Source organism: Corythoichthys intestinalis, chromosome 11 (assembly GCF_030265065.1).
Source record: "Corythoichthys intestinalis isolate RoL2023-P3 chromosome 11, ASM3026506v1, whole genome shotgun sequence".
In the NCBI taxonomy this organism is placed as follows: domain Eukaryota; kingdom Metazoa; phylum Chordata; class Actinopteri; order Syngnathiformes; family Syngnathidae; genus Corythoichthys; species Corythoichthys intestinalis.
In genome coordinates, this window is record NC_080405.1 from 46,896,946 (window position 1) to 46,918,033 (window position 21,088).

Here is a 21,088-nt window from a genome sequence, read left to right on the forward strand (position 1 = left end):
CAGTTCGACTAACATTTATTTTTGTTTTAACCCTTTAGAACTTACCATACCATACCAAAATAAGTTAGGCAATAAAGTCCAGAACATATACCTGGGTTGGCCACCTTCAATCAGCTATACAATTATTAATTATTGTAATTTTTTAAAAAGGGGGTTCAGTTGTGTGAGGTGGTTTGAAAAGCCCTTTAAGGTTATGTATTACATGATGCCGTTGATGAAAAAATGAAATTTGGTCCGAAATACTACCATATGTTGACACTAGGTGTGTTACAATTAATGCATGTGGATCAATATATCAATTTGAAAACCACAATTTAATGTGCAGTGATTCCTTGTTTTTCGTGTTAGTGGGGAGCAGAACCTGCCATTATAAGTGAAAAACCGCAAAGTAGTGCCCCCGCTCCTTTGGTGTGTTCAATGTATAAATACATGTTTTTTTCACCCCCCCCCCCCCCCAAAAGTATAATTAAACATCTATTTTTTATTACATTGTTTTTAAGCATTTCAAAAATAATAATATGGTAAGTTTTAAACATGTTACTGTCCTACCGAATTATTTATAAACAAGAATATAGTACAAAAATGCTTGGCTGTATTAAATGCTTCATTGAGTGAGTCCACTTAAATCCGCTCCAGCTGCTCACATACGCACAATGAGTTGCCACAGCAACTGTTTAACAAGTTAAACGATGATTGACCCATGTGGAGCTTTTGAAGTTCATGTCTGTGGCAAGATCAAACCCAAACATCTGTCAATAATCGTTAACTTTAATAAGCAACTCCAGTGACGAACCAAGAGCAGGGAGTGGGAGGGAGGGCACGAGAGTGAGGGGCAGTTTACATGGCGACTCTGCGACACGAAGACGCAATGCCTGAGTAACGGAATTGCCTCGCGTGCATATGGTGTCGGCGAAGACGGAAAATTCTGAATCCTGCCTCCAAAGTGGAAGAATTCGATTGCGGGGGTATGAGGGCGGCTTGCTTCGCATGCATATCAAAGGCTACTGCCGCGTGGGACCCGCGCCGATAACGTCAGCACTCATACACGTCACATTGGGCGTGCGCAGCGGTGCTATTTAACATTAAAAACAGCAAATGGCAGAACATCGGCTTTAAATTAGTGTTATAATATTTCAAAATTTAAATATGTTGAATGTTTCCATTTTTGTGCCTTTTGGAGCGAAAGGAAAATGCCATTGCTTCGAAAGGACGGGCATGTTTTCTTCCGGGCTGAGGAGCCCCGTGGGGTCAAAGTGCATCATTCGCTGTTGCCTTGTAAATCTGCACTGCCCCCTAGGGCCTGGCATGAATACTACATCGTTTTAATGCGGAATCGCGACATTGTTCGAATGGAGACGAAACCATATAATTGCACATTTGAAATTTTTCGTCTCCTCGGAGAGTCACCATGTAAATCCCCCCCCTAAAACTACGAATTTTTTTTTAATTGAAAAAAAAAAAAAAATCCGCGATAGACTGAGGGCGTGAAGTTTGAAGAGCGGAGTAGTGAGGGATCGTTGTTTTCGATCAAAATAAAAATGATTGTTTTCTTCGGCATGCCGTTTTGTTAAAATATAAAAAATAAATCCACAAAATTGTCACACACCTCAAAACTGATTTGTATTTTTATTACTTTAGGTAAATTGGAACTGATTTTGTTAAAATTTCTTCATTTTGTATTAAATCGAGTCAACGCCTTTGAATCAAATCATCACAGAATATCTTATCATTGTCCAAAGAATACCATCAAGAAATATTTGCCACCGTCAAAAACTTGCCCCCCTTCTGCCACCTTGTACATATTTTTCTAGAGCCACCCCTGGGTATTGCCATGGCGTTCAAATCCTCTTACACACAGGCCATTGGTACCAAGACATAAAACTTCATCACGCACCCATTCCATGTCAGTGACGTTCACCCAGAAGTGACTCACTGTATGCAGCAAGGCATTATGGGAGACAGCGTTCACGCCTGTGAATGATTCCGCCACCTCAAATAAATACATATCAGCTCCTCCAGGGAGCCAGGCCCCGCTTTTGCTTCTTCCTATTAATCCTCGGCGGCGGTGATTTATCGCAGCGAGCTTGTCAACAGCCACGCGTGCGCTCCCACGGCAGTACGCCTTATACGAGAAACAGCAGAGTTTAAAACGCCGCCTGTTTATGAGCCCTCGCCTCCACAGTGCTGCTGCTGAATATACGAGCTGCTGTTCTGCACACAACTGAAAACAGGCTTGCTGAAATAATCTATTGGTCATGGAACGGATGCAAGTGTGCATTTGCATTCGCCAAGGTGAGAGGAAGGCGAGCTAAGAGCAGTGTATAAATTATGTTTTATGCCCGAGCACACACGGATAGGCGTGCGGTGTGTGCGTGATTCTCTTATTAAACACTGCCATCTGGTGGAGGAAAATATGCTGAGAGCTATTTTTACCTCCTTGTCCAAACACACACGAACGCACACACAATTTGCTTTAATGCAAACACCCAAAAGGCCAATTCATTAGATAGAGTCAGGACACAATCACATGAGTATGTAACCAAAACGTTCCCTTCAGAAATATTTTGCAATTAAGTCAACGCTAAGATGAATGGACTCTCAAAAAGGTACTGTGTAATAATTTTTGTCTCATTAGTATCGATTGCCAGGCAGTGCTATAAAGATAAATTAGTATTTAACACTATATTTGAATGCATTTATAATTAATGGAGCTGTTACATCTAATATATGAATTACTGCAAGTCAAAAATATTATTAAAAAAAAAAACAAAAAAATAGTAATAGGAATACTCAGTATTAACTGATGTCAGAGTTAATCATTCAAGAGTCCACGACACTCGACACTATTCTTAAAATATTTATCAGATATTTATGCTGGTTTTGGCGGTCTATGTTTTGATTATGTAATGTCACAATATAAAGACTGTTACAATTTTAGAAATGGCAAGCTGATGATGCAGGGAATTTCATGCAATAACTACAATATTCAGCAAAATAAACGGACACCACTCATAAATATAATTAGTTGGAAATGTACCGCGATTGTGCACCTAATCTTTTGGCCCATTACTTTTACCCCAGTAAAACTCGCCTGTAAACAGCACATTAGTCATTTTTAATCATGTTGACAAGCAAGCAGCGCAGTCAAAGCAATAGTAACACCTACTGCTAGATGGCACTGTTATCCTTCATGTAACACTGGACCCTTGAATGTAATTTTTTCCCCCACTCTTGCCTTCCAACTCCATCACCTCATGATCCTTCTTTCTATCTGCTCTCTGTCCTTATCTTTCCTTCCCCCCCGGACGACAACGCTGCCACTTCAGTCTGTCTGTCCGTCCTCTAGGGCGCTGCCACGGCACGAGTTTCCCCGCCGGAGGTGAGTAGCTGCATCAGGCTGCCCGACACCGGCCTGTCAGCACCCGTTGCCCACTTGAAGAACGTTCTGGAGTGGAGGGAAGGAAGTCAGTAAAGGTTAATACAGGGTTGCAAACTTCAAATGTAGAAACATTTTTCCCTATCCAATCTATGTATAAGAACTTTAATTGCCATCCTGCACGTCCAATATTAAGTGAGCCATTAAATACTGGTAGGCCTCGGGTTACGACGTATGCGACTTACACGATTTCGACTTTAGGACGCAGGAGTCTTGTCCTCCAATTTGTCTCCAGTCTTTTTTTTTCTTCTTTAAGTCGCACAAACAGTACCTAATTGTATCTCACAGTATCTTATTTTTTTTTTACTTTTTATTAACATGACTTGTTCTGTTCTCACTAAAGGGTGAAGTTGTTCAGCTTGACAGACAGCGAACAAAGCAATTGTGCCTTTTGAAGCTTTTTACAGCCTTCACCTTATGACAATTTGTAAAACTAACACACATATGTACACGTCTGTTCAAAATGACACGCATTTTAAACAATAAAGCACTCAACACAAAATGATTGGTGTTCAAACGTCCATCTAGTCTGATCAATATGAAAATTTAGTAGATTAAATTAGCCTAATTTGCTTCACAAATGTCTGTTAGCTTAAATGCTACGAGTGCTAATGTATTTACAATTCTCATAGCAAATCGCTCACACGTATCTCCACAAACTGTAGCTCTTAACTTAATTACAAATGCATACACAAACATATATTAGCTGAAGCAATTTACAGCCTGATATGGGCCAAGCCAGAGCGCAGCTATCCTTAATCCATGTGAGACGTCTGAGTACTCCTGTATGGAACTATTATTGAATGACAGTCCACCCAGACCCAACGCTGCCACTAGAGGGCAGTGTATCATCTACCATGAAACAAAACAATACTTTTGTACTTTTTGGATTGTTATTTTGAATTTTTAAAGGGTTAATTCAGATTTACGCGGAAATTTGGGTTACGTTGCCAGCGTAGGAACGGAACTCATTTATAAACAGGGGACTACCTGTATAATGATGAAATGTCCAAAATATTCCTCAAAATGTTTAGTAATGGAGTTAACGAACTGGGTGGCATAATTGACGGCAATGGACGTCCAATCTATTTTAACTCGGAGCCGTCATTCCCAATTGAAACAAGTTTGATAGCCATCACCGTCAATGGTACTGAAACATAATCACTGTCTGCCATCCCTCCCATTTTTGATGGATTAGACTTCTACTGCTGTCAATGGTAGCCAATGAGTAAATGAAAACCAATTTTATGTTATTTGGTTCATTTTTAACAGTCAAACAAGCCCTGCGTGAAATTGACACAGGACATTATTGCCTTTCTGAGAAACCAACATGACAGGCTTAAATGTAAAATGATTCACTGCTGACGAACACAGCATCACAGAAATTATGACGCATGTTTGTCACGCAAAAGGTCATGACGCAAAAAAAAAGACATAATTGAAGCGATCGTCATTGCTTTTAATTTCTCCCGCTGGCCAGATTGGTTTCTATTTGTGTCCCCCGGACATTCATCTAAACTCAATCTAATCCGCACAGTAATCTGGTGTGGTTTTGGACACATCCGGGATCTATCCAAATGCATCTAAATTTGTTCACATTTCAAAATAAAATCCGCACCATAGGAATTAATAACTATCGAAAGGATCATGAAATTAAAAGAAACGAAAATGACATAGCATCTTTATTATACCACATTCAAAATGCTCATAGAAATATTCAAAATGTTAAAACCACAATGAAATGATTACAATACTTAAAGTAAAAAATCCTGGAAAACTATAATGAGGGGTAGTGGTTATTTAATAAACCAACACTTACTCTGCGACATACTCCAGAGGGGTCCATGTGCCAAAATCGGCATCTGGCATGAACTTCCTGTTCATGGGCGTATCCAAGGTAACCCTGTTGTGAAATGGAGGCAGATGAAAATCGGAGCAAGCAGCAGCAGATGCGTCCGTCTCTGACTCATAGCAACAATCGTTTTGTGCAACCATTCAAAGCTAAACAGATTGTGAAATGCTTTAAAACTTGCCCGGGGGAGGAATAGCACCAAAAGAAACCATAGGAATAAAATACCGTAATTGTATCAGTAAAGACAACGTTGCACAACAATTTCAGATTCATTAAATATACAGTGGAATAAAGTGAATGAATGCATCATCAATAGAGGATCTATGGCATACAGTAGTTGTGACATTTTCAAGAACTGGAAGCCCCTTAAATAGTAATAAAATAACTAGTCAGTGACAGCCAAAAGGCCAACTGCAACAACGGGCTGCAGGAATTTCTATTTACAAAACTTAAAAAAAATATCCTCTTCATATGCCTGGGATATGTGGTAGCATGGGGAAAATTTGTTACGTGCTGATGACACTAAGGCTTAACTTAATAGTTGTTATTTCAAAAAGGTAATTTTAGTGCTTGTTACGTGCTGATGACACTAAGGCTTAACTTAATAGTTGTTATTTCAAAAACGTAATTTTAGTGCAAACAAAAAAAAAAAAAACTGTTCATCGTCAAAAGTCCACGATACCTACTCTGAAGCATACTAGTGGAGGGTGAAGCATACTAGTGGATGGTGTACGTAATGTTGCGGCCAGATAAGTGCCACAAAAGGAACTACGTTTGCCTTACGATGCCAGGCACTATGTCAGACGTGTGACCAGAGGTTGGTGCTCCAGGGTAAAAGGCGGCAGAAATGCAATACATTGGGCTAATGCAAAACAGATGTGACAGCCCTCCAGCAGGCTGCTGCTAGTGAAAAGAGCAACCATACAGAAAGCACAATGCAGATACTCCCCCTTTTAATAAAACAAGAACATTGTAGATCGCCATCATGATTTTGCAACAAGACAGTATTCAGCTACAGCAGACCAATCAGAAATCTGCCATTTACATCCTTATTTATAATGATTTGCTCATGCTTATCTCAGCTAGGCTGCTCATCTGTCCATCTGTGACGCAAGTACAACATAGCTAATAAAAGAACAACAGTATAAGTCTTTGTAAATGTTTATGAGAAAAAAGAGCATTTTATCTTTTTTCCCTGTTCAGCTGTTTAGACATGGGGAATGATATATCTGATGGCTGTTCCCGGTGTGACGTATCACTCCCGGGTTCGTCACCTTTCAGGCTCGAACTTCGGAAACGTGATTATTTTGTTAAATATACAACATATAAATTATTTTTTCATGCTTTATTTGTTGGACAATGTTTAATTATTTTAATTGTGACCCTATTTGGCATGTGAAGAAATTACTTCACATTTCTGCTTTAAAGGGATCCACGGCTAGAAAGACTTGTAGTTCTTAAAAGATAAATGTTATTATGCGTTGATATAATTTGATATTAAAACCCCTCTTGATGTTTTTGTTTTTATACAATTTGTAAAATTAGTTTAACGAGTAGGTCGCCATTGTTGTTGACGTCACAGGGCGGTGACGTCACTGGGTTAAGCTGCCGGGCTTCCAGAGTATGACTCTGGCGACATAAACATGTCATCTGCTCAGCCCTTTCAATTTGAACCCGAGAGGAACATTAATGAGTATGACAGCACTGTCGATATTTCACAAAACGAGCAGCAAAAGCAAAATGAACAGGAAAGACGGGATGAAACGAGATGAGAATAGGACAAAACTTGTGTTCTGCCAAAATGTGCAACACCGGCGAGACGTGCTTCAAGAGGCGAATTTTATACACAAAGTACTACCGTGCGCTTTCAGCTTGTTTTGTTTAGATGCATACTGATAGAAAATACTAAAGATGCCTTATGAAAATACTTAAACGTAGTAATATCAAATAAGGGTGGTTTAAATACGCTACGTGACACGTGGTCAACAGAGGGAAACACATGCAAAATGTGCTACACCGGCGAAACGTGCTACAAGAGACGAATTTTACACACAAAGTACTACCTTGCGCTTTCAGCTTGTTTTGTTTAGATGCATACAGATAGAAAATACTAAAGATGCCTTATGAAAATACTTAAACGTAGTAATATCAAATAAGGGTGTTTTAAATACCCGACGTTAGTCACGTTAACAGAGGGAAACACATGCAAAAAGTATTTTGAGGCAATGAAAAGGTAATAAAAGACTCAGAAAAAATATTTTGAGGCAATGAAAAGGCAATAAAAGACTCAATAAAAACACAAATGGTTAGTAATCGCCACTTTTAACCAATGTGCGCATGTGTTGGACGTCTCGCCGCGTAGGAATTATAGGAATTATAGAACACCGCTAGTGTTTGTCTAGTGACAGTGACAAACTACATCATTACCTCGAGCGCCCATTGCGCGCATAAAACATGGCGGCCACCGTAGGTCAAAACATCTACCAAATACTATAGATTTTTAAATCAATGGAAATATTTTATGTGTTTTTAACAACATATTTTAGTAAAAGAGAACAATTGTGGCTTGTAACAGCCTACAAGTCTAAGTCCGAGGTTCCCTTTTATTTTATTTTCCATGTTTCTCTCCTCCAACACACCTGAATCAAATAATCAGGATTGTTATCAGGCTCCTGCAGAGCTTGCCGATCAGCTGATCATTTGATTCAGGTGTGTTAAAGGAAGGAGACATTGTAGGCAAGCTGGATAGGGGCTCTCAAGGACCGGACTTGGGCACCCCTGCTCTAATCTGTTCGAAGCCCCCCAAAATTCAGACATAAATCTTTTATAATGGATAAAAATGCATCAAAACATGTAACAAATAAATGTTCATATTAGATGATTGCGCAATAAACATGAAATCAGAGTTTTACATAACATAATACACTCATGTAAAGCTGTCAGAACATGAGGAACAAATGAAGAGGATGCTGGGAAACACACATACACATACAGTAGAGGTCCCTCTTAGCCAATTGGATGCCAGGAATGCTAGGCAATAACCAATGGCAGATCAGCTATAAGTATCTTACGTTCAGTAAACTCTGGGAGCTGCGAGTTCCAGCCATACTGTATTTTTGCCTTTCGTATCCTGAAATTTCTTTTGTAACAAGGGGCAATATTTTCCCGTTGAGGCCTGTATTAACCTGAAAATTCTGTATCTAGAGACGTTCCTAAGTTGAGGTACCACTGTAGTTGGGAACCCAATATTAGGGAAAATCACCGATGAGCAAAAGATGACATCCTACTTTTAGCTATTTGATCGCTAATCTTGGCACCAACAGTGTTGTATACTAGTTTGTGTCTAACGGCTCCTTGGCATCCATGTACCCATTCTAACGTGTGTATTAGTCATGTAGGGAGTAAAACTGCTGCGTGGGAGATGTTGGAAAAGCCTGATTGTTTGCTTATTGGACGACAAATGAAAAAGGTCTATTGCAGATATGCACTTAGTGACTACCGTAATTTCTGGACTATAAGGCGCACCTGACTATAAGCCGCCACCCACCAAATTTGACACAAAAACTGCATTTGTTCATAGATAAGCCGCACTGGACTATAAGCCGCAGCTGTCCTCACTGTAGTATGGGACCGGTAACACTTAATTTGACAGCAGCATCATAAAACTGTCATAAGACCAAATGAACCACCATGAAGCCTTGAAACAATTGGCTGCAAAGCTTCATTGCTTCATTTGGCCTTCACTGTTCTCTTGGGACCGTCAATCTTTGCTGCCACCTGCTGTCAATACTGTTGTCGTCCAGCATGCCTGCTATCATGCATTGCAGCGCTACAGATGTAAATAACAATCAAAATTCATGTTCTTTGATAATTATTTCTTCAGTTACTGTGCCAGTTGTTTCATTAATTGCTAGTTATGGTATATAGTAGCACTGTATTTGACAGTGGTGCCATAAGACTGTCATAAGACCATCATCATACTTATGACAGGTGTCCTTTTGTGCCAGCCGGCAAATTATATCACTTATGAATGGATGCAAAAGATCCGAGCTGGAAATAAATGGTCTTAGTGACATAATTTACCGCATGATACTAAATGAAATATCTCATAAGCATTCATTAATGCCCATGATAGTGTCATCTCATAATAATGACGGTCTTATGGCAGTCTTATGACGCCGCTGTCAAATAAAGTGTTACCTATTAACCCAAATAAATCAACAAATAAGCCACACTGGACTATAAACAGCAGGATTCAAAATGAGGGGAAAAAGTAGCGGCTTATAGTCCGAAAATTACGGTATTTTTGGTCATTTAAAAAAAAAAATAAAAAAATAAAAAATCTGAAACCTGGCAACCACATATGTGGACTTGACATCATTATTGTATCATGTATTAATTTTAGATTTTTTAATAAATAAATAAATGCTTAAATTTAAAAATCAATTAAAAACAAAATTAATACATTTAAGACATTTAAAAAAAATATATATATACACTTTGGTTAGAGCCCGCCATTACCCTAAAGTTGTTTTTTTAACTCATAGTATTCAATTGAGCACCCTATAAACAGTTAAAATTCGGACCATCGGCGGTAATTATTGGCCTCATTTATTTTAGGTAGGCGTGTATTCATTTTTGATGGTTGATACAACATCTTTTGAAAATCAAAAACAATGCTGTCCGTTTTTAAAATGTAGAGCTGCATGGAGGATTAGCACTTACGGCAAGATGGCAACCGCGGCAGCCCCAGAAGGCATCCCGCTGTTTTTGCCGGCCAGACTCTGACATAACTGGTGCACGGCAGCCTTGGCCATTCCGTATCCCATCATGCCTGAGTATCAACAAAGGAAATAGGTTGGAGAACACAACAGCAAATGAATTAGAAAGTTGGGTAGCATCTGGATGCAGTAAACACAACCCCCACTGCAATGCAATGCGGCTTTTCAAAGAATCCCAAGAATTCCCGTCTGGCGCTGTCTGGTGGCATGCCAATAAAGAATGGACCAATAGGAGAGAGGGGAGTTCTCTTTCAAGTTTGTTAAGAATGTTAAATGACTCAAAAGTCAGAGCTAGAAAGCAAAACGAATGACGATACAAGTTTTGCTGTTGTTGTGTTTATTCTGGAAGTGACTTCAGGGTTCTACTTGGCCAAAAAAAAAAAAAAAAAGTCAATAATATTAGAATATATATTTTATGGGCATCGAATGATTAGTGGTAAAGCCATAAAGTTTGCAGCATTTAAAGTTTCAGTCTCTCCCCACATGAACTCCAGCCAGTTACTTTCTAAATATTGACCCGGCCTCTCTTTGCCAGTGATCGAAATGAGGCGATTGGGTCGCGGCCAGGTCAGCGCGCCGGCTGATGGACAAACGGGCCTATCAGAGCATTGACTTTCTGTTTACGAAGCACAGAATTGTCCGTTTTTTTCTCTCTAGCTCAGATCCATTTTATCGGCACATCTTCAGATAAGAGAGTCGATTCTTTGCGGTGCTTTCTATTACACACATCATGGCTATTGACAAGCCAGACAACACAGATCAATAGGCTCCTGTGGACGAGGATGGTAAACACACGCGCACGAGCAGACCTCACCTCCGGTCCCTGACAGAGCGGCTTTGGCCCCCGCCAGAGTCAACAGACCTCCGGGCTTCAGGTGCAAGGCTGCCAGGTGGCTGGAGATGGTGGAGGTCCACACACTCTGTTTCCACATCAGGTCAGTGTTCTTATACAAGTCTAAAGAGCACAAATACCCTATATTAGCTTTAATAACAAAAGTGAATCCTGGTGTAACGTTCATTTTGTAGGTATGTCTGTATATGAAATCCAAAAAAAAACGCAGTTGAGAAAAGTTAAAGCAAAAAATAATGCAAATTTTATTTTGCTGATTTCAACTTTGTGAAAATGTTGCATTAATTCCTGACCTAACTTATCACAGATAAGTTTAAAGACACTTGAGATTTGTTTTCAAAATGATAGAAAAATGCTATAGTAAACTCACCAAATTTAAAACATTTAATTTGGTTTCAGTTTTGCTTGGGCAAAACAAATCTCACGTTGATCTCTAACCTTTGGAACTGCAGTTTCCTCCCGCCCATCCGCCGGCAACACATAAAATGGCATCCACCTTCTGCTCTCCAAGCAGTTGGGCAACGTCTGCAGTGACCTATAAATAAGAATAGTGGCAGTTATTTTATAATGCTGGACTTTAAAAAAAAAAAAAACGAGGGTATACACATTTCAAAAGTCTTGTTTGCAAGTTGCATTCTGCACGACCGTTAAATAAATCTGCAATGTTTTTTTTTTAACATATAGAACATTATTTTAGGGTGTTTTTGTGTTGATGGAATATGCAACAGTACTGTATATGACTTTAGAATAATATTAACATTAACACTGAGACATAAGCAAAACGATGGGATTTTCTTCCCCTTAAATTAAGCCTGTTGCGATATGCAATAAGTCAAATTATTGCACGGTAAATAAAAATGAGGGTGGTAAATTTCCCGGCTGCGATTTATCGCCGCGTGCGTGCGTGCGTGCATAAATATGTGCGTGCGTGTCCTGCGTGCACTCGGCATACGTGCGTGCTGATTACATATGAGACTCCAGTAGCTTCCACAGATGTTTATTGGCCATCAACACGTCGTGGAATTAAAGTTCAGACATACAAGAAAGAATTTGCAAGCGATGCGAACAAGAGAAAAAAAAATATTACTGATACAACATGCAAGACGAAAGAGAAGTGCATTTTGTTTTTGTTTCTTTTTCCTGAGTATAACGTTTACGGTTAGTGGCTTAGCAAACGTACTTCCGGTGAACATTTCAAAATAGAAGCACACCGTGTTCAGATTTCTGGAGGCAATCGCATATACTTCAGATTCTACAATAAGAATAAATTTGAATTGACACCCATTATGAAAAATCTGATTGGCAATGATAATATGATGTGATAAATGCTAATAATTTGGCTTCAAATTTGTTGAGTGTGCACTTTGCAGATGATGACAGTCGTTTTGGATCAAATTAACACTTTTAAAGGGCTCTAATTGGCAGACAACAAAAATGACAGTGGATTTCTCACGTATTTCATTCTCACGTTTTTTTTTATATTCATATATCTTAATCTAGATTGTGTTTTATTTAAGAATAACAATTTATTGTATTTCAATAGGTGATTTATTAGGATGTATTGTCACTATATTCGTGGTTGAATAGGTTAAAAAAAAAAAAAAAAACAGGCAATAATATTGCATATCGCAATAATTTATTAGACAATATCGCCTACTAAAATTTGCTATCGCGACAGGCCTACCTTAAGTGATGCCTGACATTTGAAGTCAAGATTAGGATCTGCATTCACTTCACTGATGAAAAAAAAAATGGCATTTCGTAGGCATTTTTTCCGGTCTTCTCAGAAATAGATGGATAATCGCCAAAATAAATGCAATTTTCATTTTTCTAATAAGAAAAAACAACACTTGAGCTTTTTAGTGAAAAATTAATTTATCAAGACGCTGTAGTCGCTTGGAAAGATTAAAAAAAACAAAAACTGATCATGCAGTCTTGGGCTTATGGGGTGTGAGGTGGTGATTTCTTCTTTTTTTTTTTTTTTAATCTCTATCAGCTGATTATCAGCGGTCACAAGACAGATTAACAACTAAAAGTCTTTTTTTTTTTTTTTTTTAAATTCATTTTCATTTAAATAAAAGAAAGCATACTTTTTTTTTATAGACAATTGTCAATAGTTTATTTTGACAGCTGTGTTCCGATTTTAAAGTAATTAGACAAATAAGAACCAGGTGTGAGGACTGCCTTGGCTATCTTATTGCATTTTGACCAATTACACAAAAGCAAATTTACTTGACATTTACGAAAAAGGTGTTATTTACAAAAACGAGCAATTTAACTCTTTCACTGCAAATGACTGATAGACGTCCAATCATATGGCTCTTAAAAACGACATTAATACACTTTAAAAGACGTTTAATCCATTTGAAGTGGGAGGATGGCAGCGAATGAACTTGGCTGCCCACCCACTTGAAATGGATTGGACGTCTATGATTGTCAATCGCTGCCAATTGATATCACGTTGTGTTTTGTGTATGGAAACCTCAACTTATCATACTAGTATCATCACTCACCTGACCAGCCTGCTCGCAGAAGGAGTCTGTCAACTTGACAATGACGTTCTCATTAGCTTCCTCGTTTGCGCCCAAGTCAATATTGGCGACCCACTGGTGAGCGAATAATAACCACGCTTTAATTCACATTCATTTCCAAACTCTGATATAAATGAACTGGTTTGAACCGGTGGCTAGCTGTAGTCAGCCGAGTTAGCCTGTTTGGCTAGCATACTCACCCATCCTTTGGCTTTGAAATGCTGAACACATTTGGAGCCCAGCGCGCCTCTTCCGCCGTAAACTATTACTTTGTTCGCAGCCATGCTTGCACCGGGTGGAGCAGTCGGGGAGTGAGCCGAGACTGTGATAGGCAGCCGGCGAAGAGGAGAGGGAAAGCGGAAGAAGCCGAGGAGGCGGCTCCCTTGGCGAGCAACAGGTTGGTGGACTGGAATTGATGATGCGTTCAGGGACACGCTGTCATTTGCATTTAAATACTCATCGTCCGCTTTACGATTACAGCCGATGTCCGCATGAAACTTAACGATTTCTCATTTTAGAGTAACAATCAATGATCGTGGGAGAAAGGGCATCGTTTATTTGAGTGGTAGCAAGTAACAGTGCAGCAAATGAGCTGGTAAGTGATGTTAGCGTAAACTCACAGTGCTTTCTGGTAGAGCAACAGATTGTTGGAGACGAATTGATGATGCATTCAGGGACACGTACGCTATAAATCTCAACAATTACCTGCTTTACGACTGTCATATCGCAGGAATTCAATTTACGTGTATACCTGCATAAAATTAAATGAGTGTGTTTTATTTTACGATTAATCATCAAAAGATGAACCGTGAAGAATTTCACAGGTATGAAGAATCAATAAAGAACTGTAATGATGTATGTAAAATGAGGTCTTTAACGTTTTTTATTAACATGATAAACAGACAAAAGTGAACAATCAACAATAAAATTAAAAATATAAAACTATATAAATATAAAATAAAAAATAAAACAAGCACAACTATACCACCAGGTACAAATATTCCAAACATTATATATCAAAAGAAAAAAATGAATAATGCGGTCATTCAATTATTCACAAAAAAAAAAAGATTGTTTTTTTACAAATATTGAGCGTTTTTCCACTTTCACATTCCTTGATTTCTTTTTTTTTTTCCTACCGATTTTATACAGTACAGAGTTTCGTTATGAAAGTGACAAAATGAAGGTAACCGCTTGCTAAATGTACATTAGTGGAGGTAGAATTTCAGTAACAAAATGAATATATTAATTTTAAAAAGAACATTCTCATTCTTGAATTTTTATAGAAACAATAAATGACATTTTCCCATTTGAGTTTGAAGTTTACTGATGGTGAACTTACAAAATTCTTTCCAAAATTTATTGGCGAAAGAGCAGGTCCAAATAAGGTGCTGAACTGTCTCTGGATGATTTCCACAGAACGAGCATTTTGTATCAATGTCGAATTTTTTCATGTAGTGGTTTGCAGGATAGCATCTATGAATAATTTTGAAGACCTATTTGACCTTATTTGTCAACAGAAACATGTTAGGGATAGTCCAACAAATTGATTCCAAAAAGACTTGACATATGGTGTGGATCTATGTTCATTCTGAAATAGAATCGAACAGATCTATTGCAATTCTTTTTTTTAATGTAGTTTACATAATTTCCCCACACTTGAATTTAGTATACATATTTGGAGGCGATAAACTTTGAAATGGCCATTTTACATTTTTGCACAGCATAATGATACCTGAAGGAAATGCATCATAAACAATAACATATTGCTGAGGTCTAACCAGGAACTGAAAATAATCCCAAAATTCAGAGTAAGACATAAGGTGCCCGTTGCAATTAAAAAGTTGGGCAACAAAAATGAATTTCTTCTGCATCCAATTGTCCAAGAATAAGTATTTGCTTTAGATGTCCTTCACATATTTGCTGGCATTGACTGCGATAGACGTCAAATACATTTAAACTGAGATGTTCATTTGAAATGGATTTAATGTTTATCACTGTCAATAGCAGCGAATACAGTTATCTAAAAGCCAGTAATCATAAATATGAACATATGTATATGGCGGAAAACACAAACAAGACTGAAAAAGCAGTTTCTGCTCTTGCACTCCCCTTTAAAAGAAACTGCTGTATTTTAAGCCAAAACAACTGTTGTGTTTGATAGAACAATATGTCTCTATGCTGCCATAGCAGATTCATGGCGCATTAAGCCCCTGAACTATTTTAATTTGTCCATTTTACCCTGAAAACCACCGTTTACAGACGTCGCGCAACCGCTTTTGTTTCAACCTAGCCATAAAAAGAAGGTAAGTATTTATATTTATTATTCAAAATGTCTGTCATTTTTAGTTTAGAATCATTAATTGATGTCTAATATTTAGTTTAAAAAAAGAAAACGACTTTAAAAAATTATTCACTTGCATATGTTAAACTTTTAAACAAATTACATCACAATGAATAATTTGGCGTCTGTAAAAAAGTCACGGGTATCTACCTCATAACTATCGCTCAACTGTATTTTTTTTTTTTTTTTTTTTTGCTACTGTCGCATTTTCCCCAATATGTTAGATGGTAAATAACCGATCCAAACAAAACAAAACAAAAATGGAAAAATAATGTTTAAAAGGGTAACTATATGAAAAAGAAAATCTCAACCACTCCTTGTTGTCTGCGATTTCTGCATCACGACCCTTGTTATATCACCATGTTTCACCCATAAAATCCCCCCAAAAATCCGGTTGTGGCCATTCACAGCTGTGTGTTGACACTCGGTGATACATGCTACATGGAGTTTTTGGATCGAAACAAGGTAAGTACGCGAAAATATCTCGTTAAAATCGTGGCGTCTTTAATTCTGCTCTCTAGTGCTCTCGCCTCCATTTAGGGTTTTGCTGTTTAATTTTTTTTTTTTAATGCCCTCCTGTTCAAAATTTTTCCTCCCCCAGAAAATTGAGATTTTAAGCTTTCCAATGATGTATCACACATGCATATCGGACAATTTTGAAATTTGGCCAAATTGGGGGTCTCAGAATGGAACTTCAAGTCACCTGAGTGTTTTCCGCCATATACAACACCCTCTAGTAGGGCATCAACACACTTGTATGCCTACAGTACGTGAGCAGCAAGAGAACTGAAAGACCACTATATACAGTTGTGCAAAATGTCATACAATTACAACAAGGGAATACACTTTCACATGTAAAAAAAAAAAACGAAGAAGAAAAAAAAAAAATCCCTAAAATTGTTGTATTGATTCAACACATTGGCATTGACATAAGGGTTTACCTAAGTTTATATTCATATCATGCCTATCAGGCTATGCTTTTCATGGGAACATCGCCCTGCCAACCCACAGGCACGCCAGTTAGTCTGGCTGCTTGAGCAGGTCTACCTATGTAATCTTTTTTTTGGATCTGTGTGGCTTGTTTCATGCCAACTCATTTCCATTCAGCATGCACTCGCATATTGCTAGTGAGATGCTGATGACACAGCATTGAGCAGCATCATTGTCATCATTTTCCGTACTGTGTCAATGTTGCATGCCTTGCCTCACACTCATGAGTAAACAGAATGGTGTATGCTAGGCTCTGATGTTATCACATTTAGGAAGATGTGTGACACATGTGCTGTCTGTGCACTAGAATTGAAAGAACCAGGGAGTCTTGTAATCCGAAAAGAAATATAGACACCAGCACGCATTTATGTGGCACAACATGTGAATTACATGTGTTAATTTTAACTAGAATTCACTCAGTACTGTGAACAAATTTTATTAAAACACCCACTATTCTGACATCACGTATTGTGGAAATGACCAATTATTGCTCAAGCATACAACACCGTGGAGTGCTCGAATGACGTATAACACGGTGGATCGACCAATCACTTTTCCAGTGTAGCATTTTGGCAAGACCAACTGTTGTTCAGACACACAAAATTGTGGGTTACATGAATGCTAAATAAAATAATGAACAAAGTTAATTTACTGCCAATTTCCCAGTTGAGGTGGATATCTATAGCTATCAATGGCAGTGAATCAAGGCCTTTTCACACTAACGTCAGCCCAGTATGAAGAGCGGTCCAACCACATTTTGTTATGACGGCAAGCCGTTAATGTGGATCCAAAAACACAGACCAGGAGATCAATAGAGCAAATGTTTGTGTTTAATTAGTATAACAAAGGGAGCACGCTAGAAAACGCGAATGTAACAAGTACAACTTAGGGAGCACGCTAGAAAACGCGAATGTAACAAGTACAACTTAGGGAGCACGCTAGAAAACGCGGATATAACAAGTACAACTTAGGGAGCACGCTAGAAAACGCGGATATAACAAGTACAACTTAGGGAGCACGCTAGAAAACGCGGATATAACAAGTATAACTAAAAGAGCACCCAAGATGGCGTGAATATAACAGAGTACAAAATCCTAACTACAAAATCCAGAAGAGCACAAAAGTAAATAAGATCAAACCAGAACACGACCGAAGAACGTCGGAAGGCACCGAGGATGACGATGAGCACACAGCGGTAAGCAAGGCAGGAACAAGCATATGCAATAGTCCGACACTCGCAGTCCTTAAATAATGAGCGCTCCTAATGCGCCACAGGTGTGCGGCCACGGCCCCACCCATCCAGCTGAATCAGATGCTGGAAAGAAAAAACAACTGAGAAGGCATACAGATATGACACATTTCCACACAAATGCACATCGAGGTACCATTTAGCTTAGCAAGGAGAGGTATGCGAGTCATTTTTCTAGTGTCCCAGAGCTCAGGAAACATTAAAAAAGCGCATTTATCAAGGTTTCGTCGACCGGGATTTGTGTATATCCGTCCGCCAAAACGGCCTGATAGCACAGATATACTGTAAGTACACCTGCCCCTCTGCTATTGGATATGTCGTTGACGTCAGCGCGATGACGCTGTGAAAATAGAGCAAGCTTCTATTTTGAGCCCTGCCCCTTAGCAAAAATTCACTCGACTTTCCAATCCGTAAAAACGACCGCCGCTGCTGACTTTCGTCGAGAAGTCCCCTCCCACATACCCAATGGATGGGTTGCGGCTAAACCCTTCACATTAGGCTCCCGCTAATTTGAAACAGCCTTAAGTCCTATGTGGCGTGACCAGTCGCCATGGAAGCACACAAAATTTTGTGGCGACCTACTTTATGTCGCCATTCCAGTATTTTCTAGTGCAATTAGGCAAAAAAAAAAATTTAAAATCTTCTGAATGAAGTCACTTGTTTCCTCCTTACTCCAAATGCATTTGGTGTTGTTTTTCACAATATATAACACACTAACAACATGCTTGCTGTACTAAAATTACCCAGGTTCTTTGCGACTGGCGCATGTGCATAAGTTCGTTTCACTCAGGCGGAAAAAAATCAGGTTTTTGGGGGGAAAAATGGAATATGATCATATTCCCGTTTGTGACTGCATTTACTGTACATACATAGCTGGGTTACTGTTAAAAAAAATCATACATAAAGGGTTATTGGCTGCATGTAAACATGTTAATTTTCGCAGTCTACCAGACCGCTCATTTTCATTGAACTCTTCCATGCACAAATTATGATTTTTAACACTTTGGTTGCAATAGCATACCGCACGTAACACGTCACCTTTGCTCATTAATATTCATGACATTAGCAACTGTTGCTAGGGGGTGTCAAGCTTGTGTTTGTCCCTCATGCTAGATGCATGTAAATACTAGTAGTGTACGAACGAGATGTTTATTGAGCTAAACCTACAAATTCTCTCTGGAAATGATGTCTCTGGTGCCAAATTTACTGGTAAAGATGTGGAAGAACATACAAATGTTCAGTTAAAGAGATTGCTTGAGTGTCGAGGGCTGATAAAGATGGGGAAAAAGAGCTGACCTGATCCAGAGGTAGCTTTTTTATCGACACCTTTTTCTTGTGTGAATTGTCTTATGTCACTGACAATGAAATTATCCTGTTTCAACAAGCTTTTTTTTTTTTTTTTTTTTTTTTAACCACCATTTGCCCTGTCTTTCTTATATATCGTCTGGTTGTCTTACTTCTCTGACCGTTTTTTGGGGTAATTTATATTGCTATTTATGTGTAGCGATCGCAAATGCTGTGCAGTGACAGCCAAAAAACACTTCCCCCTTACTAAAGTTGTTTTTTACAACAGAAAAAGTAACAACAGTGGCAGTCAGATACCATTTTAAATTTTTTCTGGTCATTCAGTGTCAGACAGAAGCAGCATGGCAAAACGCCACGCTAAAGAATAAGTAAAAATCAAAATGGCTTACCTCTTCCAGGCAGGCTGTGGCTGGCAATGGATCAGCATTGTCTTCTGTAGGACCATGGTCCCCAACAAAATGTTAACTGCATATGAAGGTGAATCACTTCGCCTTGTTGGCGTTAAACTGGTCTTTTGGACGTTCGCACAAGTTGATCCATTGTTCACATTTTTTCCTCTGAGTTTTTAGAGTCATTTCTACAAGTTCCATAGCAGCAGTGTTTACTCGGCACGTTCTTTTCTGAAAGATTACCAGCAGAAAACAAGCAGTACTAACATAGGTTGTATGTGAGGGCGCTTCTATGTTGACCCTCTTCCGGTGTACGATGGTGACGTCACGCAGCCTTGCGGTCTAAAAATAGCATTCGTTTGGTACACTATTGACAGTAATAGACGTCGAATTTAACAGGGATTGGCTGGAACCGATCAAATAATCTTTTCCGACCCCTCCCTGTTGAAATTGAATGTCTGTTGCTGTCAATAGGTGTTTTCAATATCAGTTTCCCTCTTTTTCTAACTACTGCAGCACATACTCTGTGACCTGAGCTGGCAGTAAATGTGTTAAGATCACTATAATCTTTGACTAGATGGCCACTGTAGTGACCAGTGTCCCTGAAAATGTTTTAACACAGAGGAGTGAACATGTAGAGAGTCTACTAGCACACTATTGTTCAACAATGTTGTTAAGCACCCAATTGTCAGAGTGTACTGCAATGCTAGTAGTTGTTAAACTACAAAATGGCAGCTACGAACCAACATTTCTGACTACCGTTTTTGGAATTATATGTCTCCAGGGACCGTTCACTTTCAATGTTGGGCTCTGCTCTCCTTCAGAGAAAATGAGTAGGTAGGAGGCAGAAATCCTGAGGCGAGACATTCATTAGAGTGGATGCACCTGGAGAAAGCGCAGAGACACAAGTGACATGTTGTTGCCGTCCGCCTGTCAACAAACATCAAATTAGCATCGCCACCGCCCACAACTGTAAGCCGGAGTTAACATTAACGACGACAGAAGCAGACTGGTTGTTATGCTATGTTGCCGGGGTGGTGACACCTGCCACAACATTAGGCACACTTATACAATTTAATGAGATTTTGTCGCAAGATTGATGTCAACATTTTTTCTCAATGTGGTTTTCTAGACTGGTGATGTCAAAGACATCTTCTTCGCAAGCCAGATGGTAGTTTCACTGTTTTCCCAGAGGGCCAGTGTAGCAATTTGAATGTTTTACATTCTTTTAAAAAAACAAACATTTTTAACTAATTGATTTGAAGTTATGAAAAATCAAGCCAATATTGTTAATACAGCTCTTGTCTAGTTTATATTAAAAGTTGTTTATTTTAAAATAAACCAATTTAAGGGAGGATAAA

The 21,088-nt window shown here is 38.7% G+C and overlaps 1 protein-coding gene across 1 annotated transcript; it reads right to left on the minus strand.

Moving 5' to 3' along the window:
- Window positions 1-456: 456 nt before the first annotated feature.
- qdpra (quinoid dihydropteridine reductase a) lies at window positions 457-13,873 on the minus strand. Its single transcript, XM_057850041.1, has 7 exons — window positions 13,651-13,873; window positions 13,433-13,525; window positions 11,358-11,454; window positions 10,884-11,024; window positions 10,014-10,122; window positions 5,256-5,339; window positions 457-3,445 (listed from the first exon to the last, which is right to left on the minus strand). Exons 1-7 carry the CDS (start codon window positions 13,732-13,734, stop codon window positions 3,343-3,345), a joined length of 711 nt encoding a protein of 236 aa, XP_057706024.1. The 5' UTR covers window positions 13,735-13,873; the 3' UTR covers window positions 457-3,342.
- Window positions 13,874-21,088: the final 7,215 nt, after the last annotated feature.